Source organism: Camelus ferus, chromosome 4 (assembly GCF_009834535.1).
Source record: "Camelus ferus isolate YT-003-E chromosome 4, BCGSAC_Cfer_1.0, whole genome shotgun sequence".
NCBI classification, from domain to species: domain Eukaryota; kingdom Metazoa; phylum Chordata; class Mammalia; order Artiodactyla; family Camelidae; genus Camelus; species Camelus ferus.
This window is the reverse complement of record NC_045699.1, coordinates 38,252,291-38,271,325: the sequence shown is the minus strand read 5'-3', so window position 1 is coordinate 38,271,325 and position 19,035 is coordinate 38,252,291. Positions and strand designations below refer to the sequence as shown.

The window sequence follows — 19,035 nt, the reverse complement described above, 5'->3', positions numbered from 1 at the left end:
AGATGTCAATACGGTAAAAGCGAACACATCTGAAGAGAAATGCTTTGTATATTGTTTTTTATTTGTTTGTTTTGTTCCCTGTAAACTAATTGCTCTCAGCTCAGAGCACAAATGTCATTTTTAAAGGCTGGAGTAGTAAAGAAAAACAAGCTGGCATCAGCCGGATCTACCAGAGTTTCTCTGTCCTGCCAATCGGCAAAATCACAAGGGGCCCCACACTGTCCTAGGTCTTGATTCTCCCTACACTCTTCACGTGGGGACGATCATTGATGCAAATACCTTTTCCTCCACTTGGCTCCTTGGCTGGTTTTCCAACTCAGTAGCTCTGTTCTCAAACGTCTAGGAATTTAGAACTCTAAAGAGATCTTTGGTGGTATTTATCTGGGCACCAAGTATAAATTTTTGAAAACATGTTACTAAGCATTGCCTAGAAAAGTTCTTTGTTAAGCAATTGAATACAAGAATGAGCGAATTTCTTGGTAAACCAGTACAGTGTTTATTTTTTTAAAAAGCCATTTGAAACAGAGATATAAGGAGAAGATTAAACACAGGCTGGACAGAAGTTGTATAGAATATGCTACTTCTGTTAGGAAGCATTAAATACTTTATTAGGTGGAGTCTAGGCTGAATAAGAATTGCTTCCTGATCAACAGCTTAAATGTGGAAGGTGCAAAGCAGTTAAAAACATTTATGTATAAAAGCTTTGAGTGGGGTTGGGTTTGTATCCGAGGTTCTATTTCACATTAGCCAGGTTAACATACTTAACAACATACTTAACCTTTACAACAACCCAGTGGAGTGAGCATTATTTTCACTTCCATTTTACTGATGAGGAAAGTGAGGCTTTAAGTAACTTACCCAAAGGCACAAGGGAAGGAGGGAGGGGCCCTGGGGTATGACTTTGGTTCTAACTCCAACTGGGTTAAACCATGAATTATCAGTGGAGTACTGTCACCCCCAAGGGAGCAAAAACATCTTTATCTTTTTATATTAAAGCATACACACACACACAGAGTACACAATCAGATATACAGTATATCTTTGGTATTAGAATGTTAGGGAAGGGGCAATTAGGAAAAAAAAAAAGCCTGAAACAGCTCCTAAGGGTGATCATAATAAACACAATAAACAATAAACTATCTCTTTGAAAGTATTTGTAACAAAAGAAGCCTAGCCTTGCTACTCTGTTTTTCTTTTTGTCCAGTTGTAGTCTACAGTAAGGACAGCTTAATTCTTGTGTGACAGCTGGCACTTTGTCTGTTCTCGCCCTCTCCCTCTTTACTGGACTATCACATGGTCAGATGTCTATACTTGACCCTGTACAGATGAAATTCCCATCCCTCTCTGGTCCTTTAGGAAACTGAACTGGTTCTGAGTTGAAATTTAGGATGCCGTTCACGTCACAGACATGGATCTTGTTGACCCCTCCCCTGGACTTCTCTTTGCGGCAGGAGAAGAAGTAACTGTCTACAGGCTGGAGGAGAGTTCCCCTTTGAATCTGGATAAAAGCATGTCTTCGTGGTCCCAGCGAGGGAGGTCTGCAATGATCCAGGTGTTGTCCCAAGAGGAGATGGATGGTGGCCTCCGCAAAGCCCTGAGAGTCATCAGCACCTGGTCTGAAGATGAGGTCCTCAAGCCAGGGCAAGTTTTCATTATGAAGTCCTTCCTCCCTGAGGTCGTGCAGACATGGTACAAAATCTTCCAGGAGAGCACTGTGCTTCATCTTTGCCTCAGGGTAAGTCAGAGACCCACAGCCCAGGTGGGAAGATCACAGAAAGTGGATCTGGCTCTGCCTGGTCGAAGGCCATGATCTTCAATCGGAAGGATAGCCTACTCTTTTTTGGAGGTGGTGGTATTGTGTTATTTTTGGCTTTTGCTCATGGAGTGGGTAGGGATGGGAGCTGAATAAGGCTGAATAATCACCCCTGGGAGGCCCCTAGTAACTCTATTTTCATTAATTAGTAGGTGTGTGATAGCAAACTAGTATTTTTATCAATGCTCTCTGTTTTGCAGGAAATTCAACAACAAAGAGCTGCTCAAAAACTAATCTATACCTTCAACCAAGTGAAACCACAGACCATTCCCTACACGCCGAGGTGAGAAAGTATGGGCATCCTGGCCCTTCACTTTAAGTGGGAATTTCTGTCAATTTCTTTGCAGCCCTGTCAGTCATGAGAAGTACCAGACCGGTGGGGAAGTTCCCCATGACCTTAACTTCAGTTTCTTCCTTCCATAGTTCTTGGAGACAGTAGAAAAAGAATTGGACATCCCAGGGATACTTTGGCTTAAATCGCTGAACTTGTGTGAGTGGAAGAGAGACGATCAAGCAGAGGCCATGGCTAACCTCTCAGTTACGAAGACAGGCAGATCTTGGGTGTAGCTACCAATGTCCAGAAACGTTGTGGCAGAAAAGCACTTCTGTTTTAAGTATAGTTTCTTGCCCTAATATCTTACAGAAATTAGGAACTTTAGAAGAAGGATCTCCCGTTGCTTTCACTTGAGTGTCTCTGTACACTTGCATTCATTTAGCAAGACAGATCATAATTTGGTGCTGAGGACTTAACAGTAAAGTTTTATTGTTTCATTTACAAGGAACTTCATAGAGCACGGCCAGCAAAGTTGAGTTTGGAACTCATACAAGGGTTCCTCAAAGAGAAGGGAGGTGGGGAAGCATGGGGGAAACTCCCAATCTTTGCATTCCATTCCTTTAGTAGAAAGGCAAGGGCATGTGCCTTGAGGCTGCATCAGACGAGAGCTGGGTAATTTCCCCTGCTGCTGACTGTTCAGTAATGTGAGGTCCATCTTTGCTGCCCTGTGGGGAATCAATGGTCTCTTCCTCCCCCCACCCCATAGGTTCCTGGAAGTTTTCTTAATCTACTGCCATTCAGCTGACCAGTGGTTGACCATTGAGAAGTATGTGACTGGAGAGTTCCGGAAGTACAACAACAACAACGGGGATGAGATTGCCCCCAGGAACACCCTGGAGGAGCTGATGCTGGCTTTCTCTCACTGGACCTATGAGTATACTCGGGGAGAGCTGCTGGTCCTAGATTTGCAAGGTGATTGATAGCTGAGGATTTGATACAACAGGCATGAGGCAAAGTTCAGGAAACACTGACCAGGGATTGCTTTCTCTGTGTCATTGTCACCTACATTCGACCCTGGCTCTTTCTTTACTCAAAGCCAGAGTTAAGGTCTTTCAGTGGAGACCTTTCTTGACAGTGTGTAGTGTTTTTGTTTTTGTTTTTTTAATTTGAAAATGGAAGATGGTATCTGTTTCCTGAATTTATTTATTATTTGTGAAACTGTCTTAAGAGGGAGGAACCAGACACATGTCCTGAGAGATCATGTAAGAACCAGGATGGATAATGTGTGGAGTGGCTGTCTAGCTTTGAAGGGAGGTTTATTTCAGAGACATTGTACAGGGATGACGGTGAGCACCTGCTGTGCTGTTTCTCATTTAGATCAAGAGAAAACTATAGGCAGATGATTAGTTGTCTAAAATTTAATGGCATCTAGAATTTTAATCTAAATGGGAAATGATTTTTGTACCAAATTGTCCAGTTTTATGGCTTTTCTTTGGATTTGTGTTCAAAATAAGACATAGGCATGCATTTATACACATAGGAAAGTTTAAATTCTGGTCATTTTTCATGACTTCGAGTCCAATACTTTAGCAGTTTATCATTTAGCTTGCTCTCTTCACTGTGTACCTTGATATAATAGTTCACAAAAGTACGAACTCGGTCTGAGCGAGACAACGCAGTGCACTCTTATTTAGTGGAAGCCTTTGATCAGTGCATCTTTCCACTATCAACACCTCACATGTGACTTATAATCCTGCAGCACGAAACAGAGTATCTCTAGCAGGCTTTCCTTGCAGGGACAGAACAAAATATGTATTAAGGTCAAAGTTTAGTCCCTGGGCTCACCGACTGGGACTTTGGTTTTAAATAAGGGATTTAGCCCAGGACCTTTCATAGAAGTTATCTCATTTAATCCCAGATGCAGCACCTCGAGGTAGATATTATGGGGAATTTAGGCCCAGAAAGTTTAAATAACTTGCCCAAGGTTGCACAGCTACTTAAGGGGGAGCCAGGATGCAGACTTAAGCTGGTTTGACCATCCGTGTTCTTTCCTTTTCACTGTACTGCCTTTTATTTCTTTACAAGTTTCATACCCATAGGACATTACCATGTTCTGGTTCATTTAAACAGATCGGGCATTTCATTGTCCTCTCTGACTTTCCCATCTCTCCAGACCTAGATTCTGTGCTGAAAGCCAGACTTTGAGGCTGGAGACAGTCGAAATAAGCAGGCAATCCTGGGGCATCGTGAGCAATGTCCACTAAGACTGCAAAGCCATGTTGATTGAAATTTGTGCCACACGCCCAAGGATATACACACACACACACACACACACACACACACACACATATGTATATGTATATATATACATATACATATATGTATATGTATACGTCCTAATAGTTTTCAGTTCAGTTGTGTTTTTTATTTAATTGTTTAGTATTTCTAGTCTTTGGAGAGATGATGTACATTGTCTGGGTGGCAGGGAGTGGAGACTGAAAGGCCAATTAGGCTCATATATATGTGCACTTTTCAAACTACATATAAGTCCTTCCATCCTTTCAGATCTGTGCTGTTCACAAGGTTGAATTGTACTTCTAACCCTCAAACACAGTATTTTAGGAAGCAATTGTAAACAAAGTTAAAACAGGCTAGATGATTCAGCTTTTAAACCAGCAAGTACATGATCCATGTAAACCCAGCACGCTGATGCCCAAGGCGTCTGCTTTTGTAGCTCATGTTGGGGAAAGCTTGATTGTTTTCATCTTGAGTACTTGAGTGTCTGCGCTTTGAGTTTTGGGTGGAGTTGTTTAAAAAGCGAAAACAAAACAAAAAAAAAACAACCAAAGAAAAACTTTAAGAAATTAATGATGACTCTTCAGTGTGTTTTGTATTCCACTTGAATAGGTTTTTGTTTAATGATGTTTATGTTTGGGGATTTTTATGTCTCTTAGTAATCCAAAGTGGCATTAAACAGAACAAATGCTGTGTTGATAGTCTTGGGGGAAAAAGGAATTAACTTTTTTTTTTTTTAACTGAGCAATTATGTGAATTGCAGAAACAGATGCCAAATAAACTATGTCAAAATATTGACCTTCAAAGGAGGGAAGACTGGATATCATAGAATGAGCATGAAGAGATTGAGATACTTACCAGAGAGTTTTTGCCAATTGGTTAGCCCTGAATTTATGGAAGAACGTGAACCCTATAATAGTAATTATAAGCAGCCATAGTAGTACTATTACTAGCTATCATTGACTAAATACTAATTTTTTTTTGCCAGGCACTTGGCTAAAGGCTTATGTGCATTATCATATTTAATCCAAACCAGGTTGGACAGGAAAAATAGGAGAATATAATGTATTCTTAAAACGTCCTAATAGTTTTCAGTTCAGTTGTGTTTTTTATTTAATTGTTTAGTATTTCTAGTCTTTGGAGAGATGATGTACATTGTCTGGGTGGCAGGGAGTGGAGACTGAAAGGCCAATTAGGCTCAGTTAGGAGAAGCTCTGAAGTCACAGTGCTGGGGTTTGACTCCTGGCTCCACCATGAATTAGCTGTGTGACCAGGGGACAACTACCTTGAGTCCCACTTCCCTCATTTGTAATTGGGGTAAATAATATTATGCACTTAAAGGGCTGAAATGAGGCAAGTTCCCGACACAGTAAATGTTAATTGTTGTTGTTGTTAGTATTAATCTCTGTGTGGCTTGTTAAAATGGAAGTTAATCTTCAGCAGTGGGTAGTCTACGCTTAGCTGTGTGGTCCTGGTGGTGCTTCTGGGAGACCCCAGCTTCAGCGTCTGTAGAGTGAAGCCCCGATCAGCTTGCTGTGGCTCCCTATTGCTTGGAGGAAAGAAGGAATGAGAAACCCTCTGGCAGTTTATTCTTTCAGTTTCTTCTTTTCTTTTCCTCTTTACTTTCTTCCAAGGAAGTGCCAACCATTAACCCCGGAGCTGCCACATCAGGCCAGGAAGCTGAACTCTAAGGAGAGGCTTGACTAATTTCAGATTGCTTGTAATTACACTGTAGTCTTCCAGTCTCTTTCCATTTAAAAATTTTCATATGACAGCCTGAATCATCATCATTATGTGTGAAATCCAATATTTAATTTCCAGAAATGAGAATGAAAAACAATTGTATTTCAATTTACAGTGGTCTATGGCATGTATTTTTTTTTTAAGTTTACTATAGTTTTCAAAGAACTTTTGGAGATATTAATTTTTTTAATCAGAATAAATCAGCATTTGCATCTGCATCAGCATGACACATTCTGCTGCTACAAGGAAGGTAACTTTCCGTAGATGTAGAAGTTCATGAATGCATCCCAAGGTGGGTGGGATCAGAATGTAAGTCTCTGAATTTCTCCTAAGGGCATGTCCTGTACTGCTTGTGTGTGGGCAGTTACTCTGTTAAGGCTGGTAAAGAGATTTCATTGGGATTTTTAGATCTTAAAATGTCTTATTATCTTTCATGTTTTCCAGATATCTAGGTGAATAGGTGGATGGGGTAGGATGGGGTCTATGCTAAAGTTTGCCAGTTGGGTGACTGCTGTGTAGCTGAGTGAGGCAGAGGTGGTGGGCATGATGCTGGTGGTGCAACATGATTGGTCCTCTGAGCTGCTTTCTGTTCTTCACTCATTGGAGTGCCCTGTCTGCCATTCGAGGGTCCCCAAATATGTTTCTAGTAGTCAAACTTTGAGCTGTCACTCTGGGTTTAAGGATAGAAAGGCTTGGAGATATTCTTTACCCTCAGTCTTAATGGCTGTTCTGTTCATTAGAAAACAGTACTTTAGGGAAGTGAAATAATCGGAACATGGTTTTACCAGTGGTAAGAAGACAGAATTTAACTTCACAAGAGCTCTTGCTCGAATAAAGACAATGGAAATAGCAGCTGACACGTTGTAGCTTCCTCTGGGTCATTTTGCTAAGCAGTTTGTATGGTAGTTCATGTAATCCTCTCAGAAACCCTATAGCACAAGGCCTGTGATTATTCGTGGTTTCAGATGATAAAACTGAGACTCACAGAGATTAAAGAAGGTGTCCAGGTCACACAGCTAGACAGTGATGGGGCCGGGAGTGGGACCCAGATCCTTTGACTTTGGATGAGCAGTGAGATGGAAAGTAAATGGGAGCTGATGTGACCTTGATAGACTTTTTTCCTTAAAACTTCCCTTTTTCCCCAATTCTTAGGTGTTAAGATTTAAGCTGCATATCCCCAGCTTAAATCTACAGTTTACTCACATGTCAGCCTAAAGCTTTCATCATTGCCGGGAATTGCAGACATAAAGTCAGACCTGAGCCTAAACGTGTGAAGGTTTTGTAGCTGTTAGTCTCTGTTGGTGGGACCTGGGCTATTTGTCTGTTGTTCTGTGTATTTACTACATAGTGCTCTTTATTTACTGCAGAGTTAAACATAGTTGTTGTGTTTATTTACTACATGTTTACTGTATAGCTAAGGTCCCATTAGGCTGTTCCTTCATGTGTCTGTAATGAGAAAAGCATACAGAGCCCAGCCTCTTCCTATGACTTTTCCTGTAAAAAGAATAAAGGCCAAGCAAAGCACATTTTGCACACTTCCCCCTGAGCCTGTGTTTTAGTCTTATTTTCCCTTTCCCTGTTCAAAATCAGTATACAAAAATACTGAGCCAGTGGTTCTTCAAGGGTCCCTGGGTAGGATTCAGAGGATCTGTAAACTTTGATGAAGAAACAAATTTAAGTTACACCTTTATTTCACTAAACTGTGGCTGAAATTCATCATTTCCTCCAGTTATAATGGAGACCGCAAACCACAGTGGTATTCACAGGAGCCATGACTGTTTGCAATAGCAATTACAGATATTAACATAGCACATTAGAGTGCTGGCAGATATCTCAAAATTCTGGTTATATTTATTACTAGTTGGATGTTAAAGTGTTATTAAACTTGTACTAGATCCTGTTATTTAACGTGCTATTAAAGAAGTACATGTATTGCAGTAAAATTTTAAAATATTTTGGTCACTGTATTTCAGTATTATTGGTTTCCTTTGTAATCGTATGCATTCAGATTATATATTGTAAAATATTATTCTGAGAAGGAGATCCCTTAGCTTCATCAGACTGACAAAGAGGGTCATGACACAAAAAAGGTTGAAAATCCCTGTTTAAACAGGTTATTTCCCTAAGGAAGTCAGTTTCTTAGGGGAATGGTCTATAAACTATATAAGGATTACATTTTCTTGTGAAAGGTTTAGCATGTAGTAAAAACATACAGAACATAGTAAAAATCTTTTTTAAAATAGTGGTTAGGAAACTTTTTTAACCAAATAGAAATATGTGTTATACATTTTATATGATTTTTAAATCAATTTCCCACAAGGGTGGTCTCTTCCAAGCCGCGAGAACCAGTGCTGATTAGAGGCTGACCTCAGAAATCCCGCTGGCTTATGCCCACCTGGCGCATTCACCTGCCTGACTGGCTGTCTTGTCTGTGCAATGCTGCTGTTGGAAATCAGTCTCACCATGACTTGCATTTTATAACAGAGATTTGCTTTGGCATTGATCCCTGTTTTGATAAGTGTTAGCTTTAAATTACACTTATGTTATCCTTTTATGCTTTGATGTCATCTTTTAAAAAAGTAAATTTGATTGAAGAATCACACACATTCAGAAAAGTGCACACAGCATAAGCACACAGCTCAAAGAGTTTCCACAACTGAACATATGTGTGTAACCAGCACCCAGATCAAGAATGTGGGGTGTTTATATTTTTCTGCTTAAAATTCTCTATATATAGCATTTGATGTGTGTCTTTGATGGAGCAGAGGTTGCACCTGCAGAACCACACAGCACCTTGCACCTTGCTGAGCACTGATGGACTCCATCTAAGGAGACCATGGACTAGTGGGAGGGACACAAGCTTTGGCTCAGCTTGAATTGAGTTACGACCTCTTGTGGACTGTGCAACTTCTGATAAACTGCTTAATCTCTTTGAACATCAATGTTCCCATTGGTAAAACGAGGCTATGAGGATACTAATGCTTATTTTTCATGATTGCCAAGAAAATAAAATTAGAATGTCTAGTATATATAAGTGGTAAATGAATGATAGATGCTATTATCAATGACTGTGAATACATTACAAAAACAGTCATTTGTAGCCTAGAAGTTTATTTTAGCATAATAGAGAGGGTTGCAGGAAACAGCATATTAACTAATACATTCAAATATGCCTGGATAATTTTTATAGTACAGTTAATTCACATGATGTTTAATGTACTACAGGGTGGATGTAGGTTTAAAGAAAGAAGTTAAAATTTGGTTATTATTTTCCTGAATTTCTGGGAAAATGAAATTCCCTGTTTGCTAAATGAATTTTCTTTTTCTTTGGAGGTGTTGGAGAAAATTTGACAGATCCATCTGTTATAAAACCTGAAGACAAACAGTAAGTTAATTTATGATGTTATCATTTAGAAAATTGCATTTAACACATTGTACATGATTTCTTAAAAGTAATTTTTTTCTTAAAAGTAGTTTTTAAACATTTATGTATCTTGCCTAGATCCTAGAAAGGTTTTGAGGCAGTTTATATCTATATTTATATCTGTATCTGTATCTATATTTATATACCCAAAAATATCTATGTCCAAATACAATACAATAAAATACAATAAGATTTAAAATTCAGTAAGGTTTTAAAGAATGCATAGATTAGGAAATAGGAGCAAAAAGAAAATAAGGAAATAAAATAAGATTAAATCTGTAGTTGTTAGTACACAAAAATGGTAATTATGTATGAAGACCAATGCAGTAGCCAGAACTTTGTTGCAAATTTGACTCTCGAGTTTTCTAGTGATCCAGACTAAAGAGAAATATGGGTAAGTTCAGCCTTCTCTGGCTTTGACGTGAAAGCAGTTAACGTCATAGGAGAAGCACCATTTCCTTGATTGTCATCACGGCGGAGTCATTGCATCTTACTGTGGGCAGCGTCTTCCATCACATGCCTGTAAAACGAAAGCTGAGGGCATAAACTGTGCTGTTCAGTAAGAGCAAATCTATGAGAGGCCAAAACAATGGGGCTTAAATGTGTAGCATCAGACTGTTAATTCAGGACTGAAGTGTCAGTTATATAGAGGGATGAGTCATCTGCCTGTCCTTTGAATTTCCATGGGCATTCCATCCCATAAGCAGGGTTTTGGGAAGACTTGGCAGTAGAGGATTGGGGTGGTACTCTTCTGTTGAAGGTGAAGTAGAAGTAATGGTAATGATTAAGGATGGATCAATATGATAGATGACAGTGGTTGTCAAACATGATTTTCATCATAATCGCCAGGAAAGCTTGTTGAAACACGGATTGCTGCCCCTGCACCTCACCCTTTGCCCCCAGTTTCTTATTCAGTGGGTTTGGGGTGGGGCCCAATAATGTAACAAGTCCCCAGATGATACTAATTCTGCTGGCCTGGAGCCCACACTGTGAGAGCTGCTAATATACAACATTTTAATACCCTAGTCATCCTAAGTGTCTGTACTTGGCCCCTGGGTTGTAAAAATACACATATAATTATATAAGCGGGCAATTACTATGTAAGAAAATCTGACATTTTAACTTCCCTCCCATAGGACTCACCCTGTAAATATTCACTGCTTTAATGCTCTATTCTTTTACTGTATGATTTAATATGACTGTGGTACCATCTGCAGGCTTCTATGCAAAGAGGTCCACCTAAAAGTGTATTAGCTATTTCTTTGAACTAGGTGAGCTGGAGAAGATAAAGCCAATCCATACCGTTCCTGTGCATCCGATTCCCATGATAGGTGACCATGGAGTTCACGTTGTAACCCTTACGGTACAGATACAGGCTTTGTTATTTTTCCGTTTAGCCAAGCTAAAGTGTTTTTAGATAAAAATACACATTATTTCTTCAGTAGCCCTGTGTGCCCAAGGGTTTGTAGTAGGAACCCTTTATAATTTTTAAGCACTTCCTTTATAATTTTGCATTGAAAAAATTTTGCATATATAATGCTCCAAGTTTATGTATACTCTATCATTATTAAGTTTTGACCTTGGTATATATATTTGATATGACCTGAATATTTCTAACTTTTAGAATTCTAAGAAGATTATATTATTCCACTTGACAGTTGAGTATTTAATTGCATCCTATAGGCCAGTGGGTCTCAATTTCTATTAGGGTCACCTAGGGAACTTAAAAAAAAAAAAAGCTGCTCAGAATTAGCATCAAGTCAGAATCTCAGAGGAGAAGGCCCTGATGTCTGTACTTCTTAAGGGTTCCCCAGGTGATTCTGACGGGCAGTCAGGGTTGGGAGGCTCTGTCTTATGGCAAACTTCATTTTTTATGACTTGAGGATATGGATGGAAATGGATGGATTGTATCACTGTAGCCTGCCTGGTTGGTGGGGTCACCTAATTCTGGGTGCATTTGGTCTTCCTGGTGAAGATAATAAGAAGTACTATTTTTTCACAGTGTGGTAAATTACCCCTAATTAGTTCAGTGAGGCTCGCATTTTTGGATGCCATCTGTGTGTTAATCCTTTGCTACACAAAGCATGGGCCGTGGACCAGTAACATCATCATCACCTGGGAGATGGTTAGAACTGCAGGCTCTCAGGACCCTCCCTAGACTTCCTGAATCTGAATCTGAATTTTCACGAGATCTTCAGGTGATTTGGTGTAAATGAAAGTTTGAGAAGCAGGTGCTTTCACATGTTGTCTATTTCACTCTGCATCTTCAGTCCCAGTTCACCAGTGAGAAAAATGGAGCTCAGAGGAGCTGGTAACTTGCCTGTGAGGAGAAGGGGTCAATGAAAGGGAATGATCCTCTACCAAAAGGGAAGATGTTTTTTTGTGGTGCAGATTCTGGTACTGTCTCTGTTGCCTGTTGTCTCCTACCTTTCCCCAACCTTTTGCCCTTGAAGGCAGAGTCATCAGACCTTCTCCCTCAGAGCCTCTCTGGCCACTTGGTTCCCCAGGTGATCGACTCTCAGTGGAGGCTGCCTTGGTAGTTTGGGACTGCATCTTCTCACTGCCTTGATGGTTTTGGCCATTTGATAAGTATGAAATGATAATAATGGTGAGATGTTCTCTAGTAAATCTCTGTCTGCATGGCACTAATTAGCATTTCCTCGAATGTGGAACCAAGCAACCACCTGCTTTCCTGTGCTGTGAAAAATCCGGAAAACAGTTGTCTTTTTATTCAGATGTGGTTATCTGAGTCTGCAGGGCTGTGGGCGTGCTGTGCGAATGTCCCTTCAACCACCCTCCTTCACAGGCGTCCCCTGTCGAGCACCTGATGTATACGTATTGCAGTAGTTTTGATTCTTGTGTCTTTTAAAAACTTGGTTTTTTTTTTTCTTCTATTTTTATTGTTTTCCCTGCTTCACAGAGGCACTGAGGGTTGAACCCAGGACCTCGTGCATGCCAGGCATGCACTCTGCCACTGAGCTCTGCCCTCCACCCACTGAGTCTTCTGTCTTAACTTTAACAAAGCTCATAGAGGGAACTGATTTAGCTTTCAGCTTTTATCTGAGAATCAATGATACATTTCTAAGTTGGGAACTTTCATGTTTTACTGGGAGGAAAGAAATGGCAGTGCAGAATGCAAAAGAGTGAAATATTCCATCAGGGTCATGCCGGAGAGACTATAAAAGGGATTCTTCAATTTTAATGGCTAAAATAACCCCTTCTTTTTTTCACTTTATCAGCATCACGGAGTTCTGGTACTAAATATTGAGCGATTCTATTTCTTCGCCACATTTGGTTTTGCCTTATAGAAGTGGTTCCATACCAGATAGACTGAAAGAGGAATAGTTAACAAGAGGCATCTCATGCAGCCCGGTAAATACCACCAGAGCCGTGCTTTGTAAGGGAGATTGAGTGACCAGGAAAGTTAATCCTGGGTGTCTGTTCACGTTGTCTTCCCGAGAGGTTTCCTCCACCTACTCGCCTCAGAGCAAAGAGGCAATCTGAGATCAAACTGACATCAGCCCTCATTCTGAGCTTGGCACATCTTCAGAGCAGCTACTGTTATTCTGCCGAAAGGAAGTGGAAATTGAGATAAATGTTTCAATACTCGGATGGAAAAAAAAGCCCATTTTTACACCACGTCCCTTTTGAAAGACCACATTCCTTAGAAGCAAAGTTTATTGTTTCCTTTTGTGATAGTTTGCTTTTCTTTTTTCTTAAGACGTGGTATTTAAGAGCGGTAATTGAGTTCAGATTTTAAAATGTGCTGTTTTCCACTCTGCATGTCATTAAAATAAAATATTAGCTTTCATAAAGTTTCTCTGGAAGTGTTTCTTGTGTGCTGTGTTCCGTGGTGTGTGGAGTGTCAGCCGAAGAATAGTGGTTGTGTGTGATCTGATGGCAGATGAACATTGATCCTAGAATCTTCTAAGGATCTATTATAATTATAGTGTTCAAAATGTGCCTGATATATCCTCATTTTGTTTGTAATGTTGTCACCTGTGTTTAGCAAATGCAGTTTACTTCCATAAAATCACTGTCGCCTAGTAGTCTTGTCTTCTCACGAAGAGCCTGGCTATAACAGTTTGCAGGGTAGAAATAGCTATCGAAGAGCCATGAATACTGGGTGTAGGGTTTTGTCACACATTTGTATTTGAGGACATTTGTTATTTTCAGAGCAGTATTTGGGTTTGAAACAACGAATGTCGGTCTTTTCAGAAGGCGTGTTCCAATAGCAAATTTGTTTTACTTTATACCTTACCTTTTGGGTCTTCTAGTGGAACAGTTGGTAATGAATGTCATTCTCTCATCCCATATGCATTAAAAAGGGTCTCACTGTATTTTCTTTTAATGTGGTACATAGAAAATTCACTCTTCTATCAGATTAGCGTGGAAATGAGTTTCACAGTGGGTCTTGGAGTTGGGTACAAAGATTGAAGTGCATTTGAATTTTAAATTTGCAAACCTAACATTGTTGCTTCCCCAAAGTGCTCCATTCTTTGTTGGCTCCTTCAAGTTTACAGGGTTACTATGGGATACTGTTCGGTATCTCAGAGAATCCTGGTTGAGCTCCTTTTTCTTAGCTGTGATCTAATTGATATTCTGATATTTCCTCTAGATCAAGAGGAATGGTGTTTGGACCAGCCAATTTAGGGGAAGATGCAATTAGAAACTTCATTGCAAAACATCGTTGCAACTCCTGCTGCCGGAAGCTCAAACTCCCGGGTATGCCCCAAACAATTCTATTTTTCTCTAAGTAAATCTCTCATTGAACGACATCCATTGTAACCTGGGATAGAGGAGAAAATCTTAATCACATTTTTATCTCATTCGTAGTCGAGGCCTGACTTTCTGACTGCAAATTTTTCAAGTCTCTAAAGGGATTAAAAGGACAGGGATTTACTTCAGGTTCTGCCAAAATGTGATAAAACAACGTTGGGCCCAGTACTTGTCACAGTCTCTCCAAGGGAAAAGTTCCACCTACATAATTGGAGTAAAATTGGACCGAGGCAGGTCTCTGTTCCCTGCCCCGCCCCCGTCCTCTTTGGGTCCTGTGTGGTACCCACAATATTTCTAGTCCGTTCTTATTTACTCATTGGATACTTGGGAACGTCAGGTATGGAGGGAAACAGCTATCAATTAAAGGAGTGCTTTTCACTATAAAACTCTGCCAGTTTAAACATACATTGCAAGGTATATTTTTAAAATCTGATTTGATAACATGGCACACTTTCTGTGAAACTAATATAGTCAGCACAGAAAAATATTCCTAACATAAAAGCAAGCGGCTGGAGGTCTGTGCCCCCCAGACTGGCAGCTCCAGCTCTGCTGCATTCCTTCCTTTTATCTCAGAAGGGTTGCTTTATGTCTGTCTCGGCCGGCTCCCTCTTTTCCTTAGGTCATACCACACTTGTCCTTAGAATGGAATTTCACATCTTTGAAGCTGAGTAGCCCTTCCTGCCTTATCATAAATGATCATACCCTGAATTGGAAATCCGTAGAAGGTCACCATCCATTGTAACTTGGGATGGAGTAGGTGTAAATTCACAACAAAGGAGGGCAATTTCTAATCTTGTTGGAGTCAGAGGTGGGAGTCGCTCTTGTGGGTGTGATGTAGCAAAAGACAAGGATGTCGGGCAGCTTCCAGTTCCCATGGGAAGCAGCTTGTCAGCCAGGGGTGGTGGTAGTGGCGGTGGATGGTGGTGTGGGTGGTCGGGGTGGGGGTGTCAGGTTGGAGCAGCACAGAGAGGAGGGCCATCACTCTCATCGGGTGGCTGCCCAGGACTTGTTCCCCCAAACCACACAGCAGAACTGGGCCAAGAGATCAGTCCCGGCACCCTGGCCGAGCTGCCCCCTGGCCTCCTCCGTGCTCAGCAGGGGCTGGGCCCTGCGGCGTGGGGCCTTCAGGTAAGGGTCCTACGGGAGGCGGAGGTGACACACGTCTGTCACCCCAGGATTGCAGGCTGGAGTCCAGCCCCTAACTCAGTGCCCTCAGGTGCCAGCCTCTTCCCAGGTCTTATTCATTGTTCCCTGGGCAGGGTAGCTTCCCATTGTTGAAGACACAGGAGAGAAACATCTGATCAGCCAGGAGAGAACCAGACTTGAGGCATAACTCACTGCTTCCATCCTCTTCTGTATGACTGAGATTTTTTTCTCTTCTTTATTTCTCTTTTTACCTACCATGGCGGGTCTTGAGTGAGTAATTCAATAATTCCTCCATTTCTGGATCTAATCCTTTCTTTCAAAACCTTAGTTAACACATTTACATGGAAATCAGGAATATCCTTGTTTACTCAAACGTTCAGAAATTTGAACTAAAAAAAGTTTCGTATGGAAAATAGGATTGGGGTGATTTTTCTTTTTGTTTTAGTTAGTTTTTTTTTTTAAAGAGAGGTAGTTTAGGATAGTGTATAAGAGCATGGGACCCATAGGTTGAGCTCACATTACAGAATTGCTTTTCACTAGTTTGACCTTGGGCCTCAGTTTTCTAATCTGTAAATTGGGGGTAATAGCACCTATCTCATAAAGTTTGTGTGAGGATTGAAGTAATTTATGTATGTGTTCAATAACTGTTGGTTATTATTAAGTTGTAATATGTATTAGTTTTATATCCAGATAATCTTCATTTAATGTTAAAGAATACACAGAATGCACGTTTAAGGTTAACTGATTTCATCAACATGACAAAAAATGGCACACAAACATTGTTTTTAAAATTAAGCATGCTCTACCACTGAGCTCTACCCCCACCCGCTATACAAACATTTAAAGCACATTCTCTTCCATACGTTTCTCCCCCGAGGTTACCCTTAGTCATGATTTCTTTTGATAATTTCCCTGTCAAAATAAAGAAGGAGGCTTTAGGAAACATAGGATTCGATGATTGGTGGAAGCTTTCATAGGTGGGGCCAAGCCTGAGGTACAGCTTTGTGCCAGAAGACTGACCACTGATGTCTCGAGCCCACCATTTTGGCTGAGCTCTGCCACCATTCAGTGGTGAAAATGCCCTGTTTCCAGTCTGGCCTCACTTAACTCTGGCCAGGTCATGTCTTATAGGGCACCATGCATTGAATCAATGCATTGACTCAATCTTGCCTCCCTCGCCCCAGTGAACACAGCCTAAAACAGCACTGGGGAGTTAGAAGCACATGTGTGCAGGGTGAGGGGGTGGGGACAGAGCTTGGACACAGTCAAAGGCTTGAGCCTCACGTATCAGTGGCTGGAAGAAGCGGATTCCTCTCTGAGCACTGGCCTAAAGTCCTGGTCCGATCAACTGTGTGAGTATTGGATTCCTAAGGACTCCCTGTAACAGTCTTAATTGTCTTCCTTGCAGATTTAAAAAGAAACGACTATTCCCCTGGAAGGATAAATTCTGCCCTTGGACTTGAAATCAAAACAGAACCAGCTGTGGAGACTCCAGCAGGGGAAGAAGGCAGTGATTGCCCAGAAGACCTCACACAACTGTGAAAAAGGGAGCCGTAAGAGGGTGACAGCCCTTGCTCTCCCTTCTGTGGACTCTGTGGTAACATAGATGGATTGACGTGGCATTGATTATGTCAGAACCTTTGCCAGGATGGCCTTACCCAGAGGGCCTCCTGGGACGTGCCTTCTGAGCCTCATGTCTCCCCTGCCCGAGGGCCTCACTGGTGTGTGACGCACGGGTTCTCCTAGATACTGCCCTGCGTGCAGGGGGCTTGGCATCTGTCTGTCATCCTCAAGTTGCACAGGAAGACTCTCGGATGAGTCAGCCAGGGGTGCTGCTCCTTCATACCTCATTGTATTAGCTGGTCACTTAGAACCCTTGGAGCAGCATGCTGGGCACTGAAGAACCAGGCAGATGAATTTAATTTATTTTCTCACTGTGTGTGCATCACCTCACCACGTATTGTGTTTATGTATATATGTACATAAAAAAAGTTCCTTGATTTCCTCCTCTCTCCTTTCCAAGCAGCATAGGGCTTTGAATAGAGGCAGAAAGGAAAACAATGGAGCGAGGGTGTCTTTGCACAGACTGGAGCACCCTCCTGCACAAAGTAACCAGTGAGAAGTTAGCATCCTGGTGAAATCTAGATGGTTTTGAGGTATTGTCAGTGAATCAAATGATACTTGGGGATTTCAGTTTTCTCTGGAAGAAAGAAAAGGGAAATCAAACCAAATGCCCTTGCATCCTTTTTTTTTTTTTTTTTTTTAAAGAAATGTTTTCCCTTTACTTAAGCTCAGGGACACTTTTGGTTAGACAGTTGACTCAGCCAGCCTCTAAAGCATCACCCCCTTTTTCAAAGCTGTGTATATAATATTGCAAGCGAAATTACTTTATATCAGGTCCCAGAGGAAAGATGGGGTTTCTGAATGAAAACAGGCTTCATTGCCGTGCAGAGTTCTGGCTTCAAGAGGACTGGAATGTGTATTTTAAGTCTGACCTGAGAACATATAATTAATTTCAGAGGCCTGAAGGGAGGGTCCCAGCAGCCACGCTGTACAGCATGTCTGGAGGACCAGTCGTCCCTCTTTTGTACTTGCCGGGGGCGCCCTACCTCAGAACAAGCATGAGCTTTTCACACAGGGAGGGGTCGGAGAGCTGGGGGAAGCTTCTCCCCTCTCCCCCTGCACCTCCCTCCCTCGTTATAAAGTGTTCCAACCCACCAGCAGCAAATCTCCTGGGGCTGAAATTTTCAACTTAGCCCTTACATTAGCTGGCTTGTTTTCTAAATCCACACTCCTGCATTGTTAGGTTGCACTCAGGGGACGTGTAGTAGCCCAGGGATAGGGGGATGGAAAGCCAAGGATTTGGTTTGCCAAGGATCGTGTCTGATTCTTGTGAGCTGCACAAGGGCTGAGTTATAGCCATTAGAACTTTTGGGGGTGGTGGGAGGTGGGAAATTTGCGTGATTTCTTGACTGGCAATGAGGATAAAATGTTAAGGCTTTTTTTTCAGGGTTTAATTGCTTTATCCTATTCTGCAAATCAGTAAGGGATCTTTTGGTACTCACTTTAGAGCCATGCCCAACTACGGAAAGAGGCAATTTGCCTATCCAGGGCCAAACGAAAGGCATTAATTCACTGGCGAAGTATTTCTTACCTGGAATGGAACTTGAAAAAAATACATTTTGATTTTAATTTTCTGTGTTGTGATTTTTTTCTCTCTCTTTTTAAGAAAAATCACTAGAATAACATTTTAAAAAGATGAACTGCTGGGCAAAGGTCACTGTGGGATCACTTGCATGCAGATACCAAGGTGACAGTCTTGACTTTGATTCAGGACCACAAATGAATGAATGGATTCATTTTGTCAATTTTATTCAACAGATATTTATAAATGCCTTCTCTGTAGTGTGTAAGCAATGAGGATGTGGTGAACATTAGCATTTCTTTGCCCTCAAAAAGCTCTATGGTCTCCTGTTTCTTTTGTTGTTGCTGTTGTTCCAAGTTTGGATTCCAGTTAGTGCTAAAAAATTTGACTTCTGGGCAAATGTTGAGTCCAGAGAT

The 19,035-nt window shown here is 41.2% G+C and overlaps 1 protein-coding gene across 1 annotated transcript in view; it reads left to right on the top strand.

Annotated features, from left to right (window-relative positions):
* The window catches only part of TRPM6 (transient receptor potential cation channel subfamily M member 6), a 122,204-nt gene extending 103,538 nt beyond the window's left edge, over positions 1-18,666 (top strand). Inside the window, 6 exon segments of the mRNA XM_032477857.1 lie at positions 1,452-1,735; positions 2,014-2,096; positions 2,854-3,059; positions 9,459-9,510; positions 14,168-14,274; positions 16,883-18,666. Of these exon segments, the coding sequence (XP_032333748.1) occupies positions 1,452-1,735; positions 2,014-2,096; positions 2,854-3,059; positions 9,459-9,510; positions 14,168-14,274; positions 16,883-17,016 (866 nt within the window). The 3' untranslated portion in view covers positions 17,017-18,666.
* The last annotated feature ends 369 nt before the right edge of the window (positions 18,667-19,035 follow it).